General features: G+C 45.0%; 1 protein-coding gene across 10 annotated transcripts in view; it reads left to right on the plus strand.

Moving 5' to 3' along the window:
* Positions 1-12,525, plus strand: part of LOC101031391 (phospholipase A2 group V) — a 53,760-nt gene that overhangs the window by 21,733 nt on the left and 19,502 nt on the right. For 2 of the 10 annotated variants that reach the window (XM_074380186.1, XM_074380185.1), the window contains exons 1-3: positions 479-567; positions 6,361-6,697; positions 7,508-8,464. Coding sequence is in view for 1 of the 10 variants with exons in the window: in XM_074380178.1 (XP_074236279.1) it covers positions 507-567 (61 nt within the window). In the remaining 9 variants the exon portion in view is untranslated. Of the gene's footprint in view, positions 1-478; positions 568-6,360; positions 6,698-7,507; positions 12,438-12,525 lie in introns of those variants that run through there. The other 8 variants (XM_074380188.1, XM_074380178.1, XM_074380183.1 and 5 more) reach the window with 7 other exon arrangements.

A 12,525-nucleotide genomic window follows, 5' to 3' on the forward strand; every position in this document is an offset into this window, starting at 1 on the left:
AAAAAAAAAAAGGTGATCACATGGTTAGGTGTGGTGGCTCATGCCTATAATCCCAGCATTTTGAGAAGCCAAGACAGTAGGATTGCTTGAGCTCAGGAGTTTGAGACAAGCCTGGTCAACATAGCAAGACCTCGTCTCTAGTAGAAAAATTAACCAGATGTGGTGATACATGCCTGTAGTGCCAGCTATATGGGAAGCTCAGGTGGGAGGGTAGCTTGAGCCTAGAAAGTCATGGCTGCAGTGAGCCCTGATTGCCTCACTCCAGCCTGCGTGACAGAGTGAGGCCCTGTCTAAACAAAAAGAGAGAGAAAGACCATATGGCCATATGGCCATTTTGGGGTCTTCATGCTACTGGACAAGAGGCTCAAAGGAGGACCACTTAGTTGGAATTGAAGTACAAATATGGGACCAGGGTTATGCATGTCAGTCAGATAAATGAAGGGATTACTAACAGTGGAGGTTATCTATGAACTGGTTTGCTCAACATCTATTTTATCTCCTTCTAGTGTACCTTTCTACTCTGCAGAGGCTGGAAAGCTGGAAACGAAGGCTAAGACTTCCTTGCAGGTAAGCTTTCATCCATTTTAAGATTCTGCCTATCAGATATATTTGCCTGGGAACTGAAATCAGAGTGAGAAAAGAGGCAGGATGTAAAGCATCGATTTGCTGGTATAGGTTGTCATAATGTAGATGTGACTCTGGGGATGGTAGCAACAGCTGCATGATTTGATGAGCAGCTCCTTGTTCTGCTCCTTCTTGTGGTAGAAGCAGCTGTTTCCTTGACAGATCAGTTCTGGGATGTGACCCTGGGAGTCTTAAGACATGCAGTCAGGCAGCTGGAAGGACAGATGCCTCATCTGGTCACTGTTCTATGGACCAAGGGCAGGATAAGCATGGTGAGTGCAGAGGGTACAGTTCAAAATGTGAAACCCTTGTCTGGAAAATGAAGAACTAGGCCCTGATTTGGAATGAATATTCTTAAAATGAAAATAATTACACAGAGTTAGAGGAGCTTTTAACAAGGATGGAGCTAAGTCATCTCAATTTATTGATGGAGAAACAGGCTCAGTGAGTTCATGGCAGAAATGGAGCTCTGATCCTCAGTGAGTCTTTGCCCTGTGCCATAGCTATCAGGGAATATGAAATCTGTCCAATGCCACCACCTTGTCTCCTCAGGTTTGCCACCTGCTTAAGACTCTCCTTCAAGTAAGCAGCATGTCCTTACTGACCACAACGTAGCCATTGTCTGGGTGACTCTGGCAGTGACCTCGATAGCCTCTAGAATGTGAAACACACTTGACTTGTGCAAATACAAACACCTGGTGGCTCTTTGGCTGCCGGGGAGCATTATGGCCCTTTCGTTGAGTTTCTCTGGGACATATGAACTTCTGATCTCAACTGGCTCAGTTAGTTGGAGCAGAGAATTCCAATGCCTTTGGAAATAGAAAATGGATATGATTCAGGGTGAAACATCAGTGGAAACAGACCTTTCAAGATCAATTTTAAAAAAATATAACTACTGGTTAGCATAGTCATAAAATTAGATAATTCTTCCTCCTTATTTAGAACATGGAATACAGGCCAGGCATGGTGGCTCACACCTGTAATCCCAGCACTGTGGGAGGCTGAGGCGGGCAGATCATCTGAGGTCAGGAGTTTGAGACTAGCCTGACCAACATGGTGAAACCCCATCTCTTCTAAAAATACAAAAAATTAGCCAGGCATGGTGGTGCATACCTGCGGTCCCAGCTACATGGGAGGCTGAGGTGAGAGGATCACTTGAACCTGGAAGGTGGAGGTTGTATTGAGACTGTTTTAAAAAAAGAAAACAGAATACAAGGTCAGGCATGGTAACTCATACCTGCAATCCCAGCACTTTGGGAAGTCAAGGTGGGAGGACTGCTTGAGGCCAGAAGTTCGAGGCCAGCCTGGGCAACATAGTAAGACCCTGTCTCTACCATAAAAGAAAAAGAAAGAAAACAGGGTAGAAAGGGTAGAGTCTGGGTCTCCAGTCTTGTTTGTTTGTCTGTTTGCAGGTCCTACTATTCCAAGTGTGGACCCTGTACCAGCCCCATGGGAATCACTAAGGAATATGTTAGAAATGTAAAAGTCTCAGGCTTTCCCCCAGACCTACCTGGTAGATCACAATCTGTATCTTAGCAAGATTGCTCAGTCGACTTGTAGGCGCAGGAAAATGTGAGACATACTGCCGGAGAGCACCAAATCATGTCAAAACACAACATAGACCTCAAACAAAGGAAGAAAATGAAGTATTTGCCATGCTTGCATTGTAATGAGAATGCATATAATAACTTAAGGGCATTTACTGCAATCTCAGCTCACTGCAACCTCTGCCTCCCAGGTTCAAGCAATTCTCCTGCCTCAACCTCCCAAATAGTGGGGATTACAGGCCTGTGCCACCACACCTGGCTAATTATTTGTATTTTTAATAGTCATGGGGTTTCACCATGTTGGCCAGGCTGGTCTCGAACTCCTGACCTCAGGTGATCTGCCCGCCTCAGCCTCCTAAAGTGCTGGGATTACAGGTGTGAGCCACCGTGCCCAGTCAGGAATTCTTTTTAAATTAATAGATTCTTCTTTTTAGAAGAGCTTTAGATTTAAAGAAGAATTGTATAGCGTTCCCATATACTGCCCTGTTATCCCAACACGTACGTAGATAGTCCTCTCATTAACATCACGAATTAGTGTGCTACACTTGTTACAATTAATGAATCAATATTAATATATTATTATTAAAGCCCATAGTATACATTCAGGTTCACCTTTTATGATGTACAGTTCTATGGGTTTTGACAAATGCATAATGTCATGTATCCATATCCCACAGAACAGTTTCACTGCCCTCTGCTCTGCCTATTCACCCCTCTGTCCTCCCAAACCCCTGGCAACTACTGATCTTTCTACTGTCATCATAGTTTTGCTTATTCTAGAATGTCATATAGCTGGAATTATATAGTATATAGCCTTTTCAGATTGACTTCATTTATGCCTTTATGTTCCTCTGTGTCTTTTTGTAATTTGATAGCTTATTTCTTATACTATTGCTAAACAGTATCCCACTGTATGTCTGTATCACAGTTTGTTTATGCTTTCACCTATTGAGGAATCTTTTGGTTGCTTCCAGTTTGGGGCAATGATGAATAAGGCTGCTATAAACATTTGTGTACAGGGTTTTGAGTGAACGTAAGTTTTCAGCTCTATTGGGAAAATACTTAGGAGTACAATTGCTGGATGAAATGGTAACACTATATTTAGCTTTGTAAGAAACTGTCAAATGGGAGCAGGGTGTGTTGGCAAGCACCTGTAGTCCCAGCTATTCAGGAGGCTGAGGCAGAAGGGATTTCTTGAGTCTAGGAGTGCAAGACTGGAGTATGCTATGATGACCCTTGTGAATAGCCACTGCACACACCCACAAAAGAAACTGTCAAACTGTCTTCCAAAGTGGCCATACCATTTTGAATTTCCACTGGCTTTGAAGGAGTCCCTGTTGCACGTCCTTGGCAGCATTTGTGGTGTTAATGTTTTGGGTTTTAGCCATTTCTACTAGGTCTGTAATGGTTATTTTGATTTGCAATTTCTAATGACACATGGTGTGGAGTGTGTTTTCATATGCCTATCTGTCATCTGTATGTCCTCTTTGGCGAAGTGTCTGTTCAGATCTTTTGCTCATTTTTTAATTGAACTTGTTTCCTTATTTTTGAGTTTTAGGTATTCACTGTATATTTTGGACACAAGTCCTTTATCAGATATGTGTTTTGGAAACATTTCTCTTAGTCTGTGACTTTTGTATTCTTCACAGCAGAAGTTTCTTTTTCTTTTTCTTTTCTTTTCTTTTCTTTTTTTTTTTTTTGAGACAAAGTCTTGCTCTGTTGCCAGGCTGGAGCGCAGTGGTTCAATCTTGGCTCACTGCAACCTCTGCCTCCCAGGTTCAAGCAATTCTCCTGCCTCAGCCTCCTTGGCAGAGCGGCTGGGACTACAGGCACATACCACCACGCCCAGCTAATTTTTGTATTTTTAGTAGAGATGGGGTTTCACCATGTTGGTCAGGATGGTCTTGATCTCCTGACCTTGTGATCTACACTTTGGCCTGCCAAAGTGCTGGGATTACAGGCATGAGCCACTGGATCTGGCCTGAAATTTTATATTTTAATAAAGTCCAACTTAACATTTCTTTTTCCAACTCCATATTCAGTGTTATCATGTTGGTAGCTTGGAATCAGCCATTTTGGGAGTATTTACACTAAAGAATTGGTAGATTCTACAAATCAGGGATTTCCTCCTTCCTTACAAGGGTTAGTTGCTAAATCCTTTTATAGCACACGACTGCCTCCTACTTTCTATTGAATCATTCCAATTGGTCTGACTACTACTTTAGTCATAACTTTTTTTATGTACCAGAGGTTTTTTTGTTTTGTGTACATGTGTAAGATATTGGTATTTTATTTTTCTTGATTTAATTGCTCTTGGAAAGGCATGGTAGCTCATGCCTATAATTCCAGCACTTAGGGAGACAGATGCAGGAGGGCTGCTTGAAGCCAGGAGTTCCAGAGCAGCTGGAGCAACATAGCAAGACCTAATCTCTACAAAAAAAAAAAAAAAATAAGTCAGCTGTGATGGCATGTGCCTGTAGTCCCAGCTACTTGGGAGGCTTGGGTGGGAGGATCTCTTGAGCCCAGTAGTTTGAGACTGCAGTGAGCCATTATCACACCACTTCATTCCAGCCTGAGTGACAGAGTGACACCTTGTCTTTTTTTTTTTTTTCTGTGACAAGGTCACACTGTCACCCAGGCTGGAGTGCAGTAGCACGATCACGGCTCATTGCAGCCTCTACCCGTGAGGCTCATGTGATCCTCCTGCCTCAGCCTCCCGAGGAGCTGGGACTACAGATACATGCCAACATGCCCAGCTAATTTTTGAATTTTTGGTAGATATGGAGTCTCCCTATGTTGCTCAGGCTAGTCTCGAAATCCTGGGCTCAAGTGATCCCACCTCAGCCTCCCAAAGTGCTGGGATTACAGGTGTGAGCCACCTCATCCAGCAAGACCCTATTTCTTTGCAAAAAAGAATAACCAAAACATGTCTAAAGAAGAGAGAAGAGGGATTTTCCTTAGTATGTATGAAGATTTTAAAAAATTATAGTAATTAGGCCAGGCGTGGTGGCTCATGCCTATAATCCTAGCACTTTGGGAGGCTAAGGCAGGTGGATTACCTGAGCTCAGGAGTTCGAGAACAGCCTGGGCAATACTGTGAAACACCATCTCTACAAATATACAAAAAATTAGCCAGGCATGGTGGTGTGTGCCTGTAGTCCCAGATACACAGGAGGCTGAGTCAGGAGAATTGCTTGAACCTGGGAGGTAGAGGTTGCAATGAGCCAACATTGTACCATTGCACTCCAGTCTGGGCGACAGAGTGAGACTCTGTCTCGAAAAGAAAAAATATATATATGTGTGTGTATATATATATATACACACACACACACACACACACACATATATATATGGTAATTAAGCAGAGTGATAAATGTTAGGGCAAGTTTAGAAAAATAGATCAAAGCAACATAAAGGAAGCCCAGAAATAGATCTAAGCATAAGTAGAAACTTATGTGATCAAGAAAACATTAAAATCAGAGGGGAAATATTGGTCTGTTCAACAAAAGGTGTTGGAATCATTGACTTTCCTTATGGGGAAATAAAACTAAATTTAAGCTTCACACTACACACACAAATAAACTCCAAATGGAGTAAAGGATTAAAGCCCCAAGTGTCAAATCCCCAAATTTAGAACCAATGGAAGAAAGATATACAGAAAAATATTGTTAAACTCATGATCAAAGAGTTACGTAGGTCTTTGCAAACAAGGTACTAAACATTACAGATTATATTATATTACATTACATTATAGATAACTCATATGCCATAAAAGGTAAAAGTTTTTATATTATAAAAATGCTGGCTGGGTGCAGTGGCTTATGCCTGTAATCCGCACTCTGGGAGGCTGAGGTGGGCGGATCACAAGGTCAAGAGATTGAAACCATCCTGGCCAACGTGACTTGGAAACCCCGTCTCTACTAAAAATACAAAAATAAATTAGCCTCCCAGCTACTCAGGAGACTGAGGCAGGAGAATCACTTGAACCTGGAAGGTAGAGGTTACAGTGAGCTGCTGAGATCTCTCCACTGCACTCCAGCCTGGTGATAGAGCAAGACTCCATCTCAAAAAAAAAAAAAAAAAAAAAAAAGCCATAAATAAAAGACAACTGGCATGCTTACAGAATATATTTGCAACATATATAGCAAACACTTATTGTCTTGTCTTCCAATTTCCTGCCCCCTGGAAGCCACTGATACAGAAGCCTGAGGGAACACGCTCCTTGACCTCCTCCTCCAACAGAGAAAGGCCAGGAAGGGCTCGGATGGAAATTAGGATGAAGAGGTCCAGAATTCGCACAGCTACCAACAGACAATTAGTTGAAGAGGAAATCCAAATGGCCATAAAGCAAATGCGAAAATGCTCAGTTGCACCAGCAGCCAGGGGAGCCAAGTTAAAACAATGATACACAATTTTATACTCATCAGATTGGGAAGAATTGACAAATGTGATATGATCAAGTGCTGGCTATGGTGCTACTAGGAGTGTAAACTGATACATCCACTGAAGAGAGTATTTTGGGAATGGTGAGTAAAGTTGAAAATGGGCATGCCCCTCATCTGACAGGTGCAGTGTTTTTTTTTTCTTTTGAGACAGTTTCGCTCTTGTTGCCCAGGCTGGAGGGCAATGGTGTGATCTTGGTAACCTCCACCTCCTGGGTTCAAGTGATTCTCCTGCCTCAGCCTCCTGAGTAGCTGGGATTACAGGCATGGGCCACCACACCTGGATAACCTTTTTATGTTTTTAGTAGAGATGGGGTTTCTCCATGTTGGTCAGACTGGTCTCAAACTCCTGACCTCAGGCGATCTGACCACCTCGGCCTCCCAAAGTGCTGGGATTACAGGTGTGAGCCACTGTGCCTGGCCCTGTGTAGTATTCTTACAAAAAATGTCCAACCTGATAATCACGAGGAAGCAATAGGCAAATTCAGATTGGTGGGTATTCTGCAAGACAGCTGGTCTGGATTCAAGAGTATCAATGTCATTTAAAAATAGAAACCAGATTAAATCTGGGCGTGGTGGCTCACACCTGTAATCCTAGCGCTTTGGAAGACTGAGGCAGGTGGATCATTTGAACTCAGAAGTTTGAGACCAGACTGGGCAACATGGTGAAAACCCCATTTCTACAAAAAATACAAAAGATTATCCAGGCGTGGTGGCATGTGCCTGTGGTCCCAGCATCTCGGGAGGCTGAGGTGGTAGGATCGCTTAAGCGTAGGAAGTCAAGGCTGCAGTGAGCTGAGACTGCACCACTGCACTCCAGCCTGGGTGACAGAGTGAGACCTCATCTCAAAAATAAAATAAAATAGAATAATAATAATAATAATTTTTTTTAAGGTATGATCTTCTGGTAACCTCCATGTTCCCTTGAGGTATGGCCTGCCTCCTTAACAGCCAGCTCTCCAGGCCTGACAATGACAGATGAAGGACCCCAGCAGCCCTAGGGAGACTCAGTCAACAGAGGCTATGCCTGCTCACCTCCCCCTGGGCCTCCTCTTGGGCTCTCTCTTTATTTTCTCAAAAAAAAAAAAAAAAGAAAAGAAAAGAAAGAAACCAGATGAAAGAACTTTCTAGATTAAAGGACACCAAAGAACCACAACAACTAAATGCAATGCCTGATGCTTGTTTGGATTCTGGATCGGAAACAGCCAATGAATTGGATATAAAAACCATTATTGGGGCAATAGGGGAAATGTATACATTAAATAGTTTCACTGTATACTAGATACAGTATTGTGATGATGTTCCTGTCCCAGCCAAGGCTGACAAGCCCCCAGGGACTGAGATAGTTAAGATATTTAGCAGGCTGTCAGAGCCTTAAGAAAGTTCTCCGCCCAGGACTGAGGTAGGGGTTACTTTGGGCTGAGGGGATTAGCAAAAGGCTTGTGAAGTGGCTAAAGCCGTGACCTGGATAATTCAGGACTCAAATCCACCCGCATTGGAATTCTCTGGGTGACTGCCCAGTCCCTTGGCAGGTCAGCCAGCCAGCCACAGGGCCCGACTGTGCAGGACTTCCTGCCTCTACAAAGGCAGTCAGGGGCTGAGCAGGGTTCCACCCGGCTGGCTCCGGGCAGAAGATTTCCCTCCCCACCTCCAGGATTGTCCTCATCATCGCTCACTCTCAGCTTAAGATTCTGGAGGCCGAGAATTGACTCCCCCGGATCCATGGTCTGTGGACCCCCATGTTCCGGCTGGAGACGGGGAGCCAGTGAGACCTGGGGCTTCAGGGTCCGCCCAAGGAGTTTGCTCATGGCGGCAGACCTCTGGAGTGGGATTTGAGGCCAGGCCAAAGAGGTTAGTTACTGATGGGGGTTGTGGAGGGACGCCAGCTGGGAGGGAGAGACTGGGGAGTGGCGGGTGTGGAGAGTTCAAGAGAGAGGTGAGCAGGCAAAGCCTCTGTTGACTGAGTCTCTCTAGGGCTGCTGGGGTCTCCACCTGTCATTGTCAGGCCTGGAAAGCTGGCTCTTAAGGAGGCCAGGCCACACCTCAAGGGAAGTTACTGGAAGATCGTACCTAAAATTACCAACAAAACTAGGAAGAGTTATGAGTAGGCAGAGTTAGGACTTGTGTTCATGTTAATCTGAGGCTTTGCTTGGGTTTCTTTTTAACCTAAACCACAGGCAAATATTCCCCTTTAGGGAAAGAGATCACCAATATCGATTTAACATCCCTTCACTGTTGAGAGCGTCCACTGCGTGCCAGACACTTCAGTACACACAGAAAGAGACCCAGAGATGAGTAAGATGCCCTTAAAGGAAGATCTTCCTCCTGCCTTCCTCCATCTCTCTCTCTCTTTCTAGCTCCCCTCTCTGGAAGGCAGTTTAGCTTTGGGCTAAGTATATTTGGCCTCAGGAGTCAGACGGATCAGGACAACTCCGAGCTTTGACCGGCTGGACCACGTGTATGAGCCATTTCTTTTTTTTTCAAGCCTCAGGGTCCCAATCTGTAAAGTGCATATGATAGTAGTATCTGCCTCATAGGATCACCTTAGGGATAAGATGAGAGAAGCCCCATAAAGAACTTAGCCTGCTATCTGTGCTCAATAAGGCATCAGCTATTTTCGTTAGTTATTCAGCAAACATTTTTTCCTAGGACCCAATCTGTGCCATGCAGAGTGCTAGGTGCTGCCAGGGAGAGGTAAATGAGACACCGTCAAGGATTCAGTCTAGCTTGTTCATTCGTTAATTGATTTCATCCATAAATAGGTATCATGCCTTTATGCCGAGCACTGGAGATGTCAAAGTATTAATAAAAGACGCTGTCCCTGTCCGCAGGTTGCTCACAGCCTGGTGGGAGAGACATGGCAACACAGTATGATTGGTGCTGTGAAGAGAGGAGGCACAGGGTGCTGGGTGAGCTCAGGGCAGTGGATTGATCCACTTCGGGGCAGGGCGATGGATTCACAAGACGTTTTGGCAAAGGCAGACCCAGCTTCCCTGTTTCCCAGCCCCCAGGTGCGCTCCTACCCTGGGGCCTTTGTACTTGCCCTTCCCTCTGCCTGGAGCTTTCTTCCCCTAGGATGTCCCCAGAGCTTGCTCCTTCACCTCCTTCATGGCTTTACTCAAGTGTCACCTCCCCAGCAAGACCTTTCTCAGCCACCCTGTTTAAAGTGGCCACTCCAGCCCAGCACGGTGGCTCATGCCTGTAATCTCAGCACTTTGGGAGGCCAAGACGAGCGGATCACTTGAGGCCAGGAGTTCAAGACCAGCCTGGTCAACATAATGAAACCCCATCTCTACTAAAAATACAAAAATTAGCCGGTATGATGGTGCACAGCTGTGGTCCCACCTACTCAGGAGGCTGAGGCAGGAGAATCACTTGAATCCAGGAGGTAGAGGTTGCAGTGAGCTGAGGTCGTGCCACTGCACTCCAGCCGGGACAACAGAGCACAACTCTGTCTCAATAAACAAACAAATAAATAAATAAAGTGGCCACTCCCACCATCAACAGTCCCTGTTCCCACCCCCAAATGCACACGCCCAGCACTCCCACCCTGCTGCCTGCTTTGTTTTTCTCCATTGCATCCATCACCACTTGACAAACTATACATTTTACTTATTTGCTTGTTTGTTTCTGTCTTATCCCTCCTGAATGCAAGCTCTGCCTTGAGGGCAGGGTTCTCAGCTGTTTCGCTCTTTGCTGTATCCTCAGTATTTAGAGCAGCACCTGTCACATAATAGGTGCTTCCTAAATAAGTACGTAAAGTTTACAAAGATGAGAAGGAGGTGGGTTTTTTTTTGTTTTTTTTTTGTTTGTTTGTTTTTGAGACGGAGTTTCGCTCTCGTTACCCAGGCTGGAGTGCAATGGTGCGATCTTGGCTCACCGCAACCTCTGCCTCCTGGGTTCAGGCAATTCTCCTGCCTCAGCCTCCTGAGTAGCTGGGATTACAGGCACGCGCCACCATGCCCAGCTAATTTTTTGTATTTTTAGTAAAGACGGGGTTTCACCATGTTGACCAGGATGGTCTCGATCTCTTGACCTCGTGATCCACCCACTTCAGCCTCCCAAAGTGCTGGGATTACAGGCGTGAACCACCGTGCCCGGGTAATAGAGTTAAGTAAGAGAAGAAAGAGAGGAAATAACAGATGAAAAGGGAAGGGGGGAGGGAGAGAAAGAGGGAGAGAAAGAGAAAGAGACAGAGAAAGAGAGACGTTGAAATTAGTAAGTTTAAGGAACTAACAGCCTTCACATCTGGCTTCTTTCCAGGAATGCTTTGGTGTGATATAAGGCAGGACTGGAGTAGGTGGGCGGCCAGTCATGCACGGCCATGTCCTGTGAGGGGAGACAGGTGCCTCTGACTTGGGTGGATGTGTTATGTGCTGTTACAGAGGTTAGAAAGATTGACCCAGGAAAAACGGAGGAAGCCATGAACTCTTCTGGGGAGGTATCAGGGAAGGTGTCTCAAAAGAGGAGGCACCTTCTCTTAGGCCCAGGGAAAGAGTTCCAGTGTTATTCTAGGCGTGATGGGCATTCTGAAGGCCTGTTCTCACAGCCCCCATCCTAACAGACAGACGCCGGGTTAGAAACTTTTCAGTACTTGCACTAGTGGATTTCACTTCGCGTTTGGTCTTTGTAGTGCCTCACGGGACCTCTGCCTACAGAATTGCTCAAGAAACATTTGCGTGGTTGGATTGGGATTGAGACAAGTGGAGTGGCCTTGAATTGTAGGTGTTTCAGGCTCATGGGCCTAGAACCGTGGGCACCATCTGTGATCTTGCCAGGCAGAAGGACAGCCTTTCCTAGGGTTTCTCCCTCTTCCAGAAAAGGGACATTACCATGTAGGAAAACAAGTAGGCTTTTACCAGTTAGAAAATGTCAGAAACAGATGCTTGGTGCCACAGAGAGAAATCAGCCCTGAGACAAAGAATGTCTCAGCGAGACAATTCTACTTTCTGCAGAAAGGATGCTCCTGTTAGCTATCTTGCCACCAGAGTACAAGGAACAAGGAAAAGGTAGACATGTTTATCATGTACACATTTGAGGTTGTCTTCACTGCTGTGACTAATCTGCATTGGTTGGAGCTAGACTGCATAATCTAAAACTGAACCCGATCGGCTAATAACTTAAAACGTCCGTGAATAGTTAAAGGCAATAGAGAACAAAAGAAAAAGAGGCAGTCCAAAGCAGGAAGGGACAGAAAGTTGCTTGTGAAAGGACTTAGAAAAGTAATAGCATAAATATCTTGGTGAAAGTGCAAGGACATAGAATCTCCTTTGTGCCTGTGAGTGTGTCTAACAGCTACACAGGATAGGGCTTAACAAAGAGTTATTAGCAAAAAGCGAGAACGCTTTGAAGAAACTCTTTAAAACAAACTAGGCCGGGCGCGGTGGCTCTCACCTATAATCCCAGCACTTTGGGAGGCTGAGGCGGGTGGATCATGAGGTCAAGAGATCGAGACCATCCTGGTCAACATGGTGAACCCCTGTCTCTACTAAACATACAAAAATTAGCTGGGCATGATGGCACATGCCTGTAGTCCCAGCTACTCGGGAGGCTGAGGCAGGAGAATTGCCTGAACCCAGGAGGCGGAGGTTGCGGTGAGCCGAGATCGCACCATTGCACTCCAGCCTGGGTAACAAGAGCGAAACTCCTTCTCAAAGAAAACCAAAAACCAAAAACCAAAAAACCTACTATTTCTAACACTTATGATTTATTCTTTAACAAGAAAGAAAACTTTGAAGAGGAACTTTTCTACTTTCTACAGAAAAGGAGAGTGGAGAACAGTTTAGGTCGAGGAAAAACAGCAGGAACAAAGGCAGAAAAGAAGGTTAGTTCATGGCAGATTTCTTAAGGGTGAACAGTTGAATGGATTACATTTTTCAAAGATAAAACATGTATTTGCTATGGAGTTGGTG

This window comes from Saimiri boliviensis, chromosome 11 (genome assembly GCF_048565385.1).
Source record: "Saimiri boliviensis isolate mSaiBol1 chromosome 11, mSaiBol1.pri, whole genome shotgun sequence".
NCBI lineage: Eukaryota > Metazoa > Chordata > Mammalia > Primates > Cebidae > Saimiri > Saimiri boliviensis.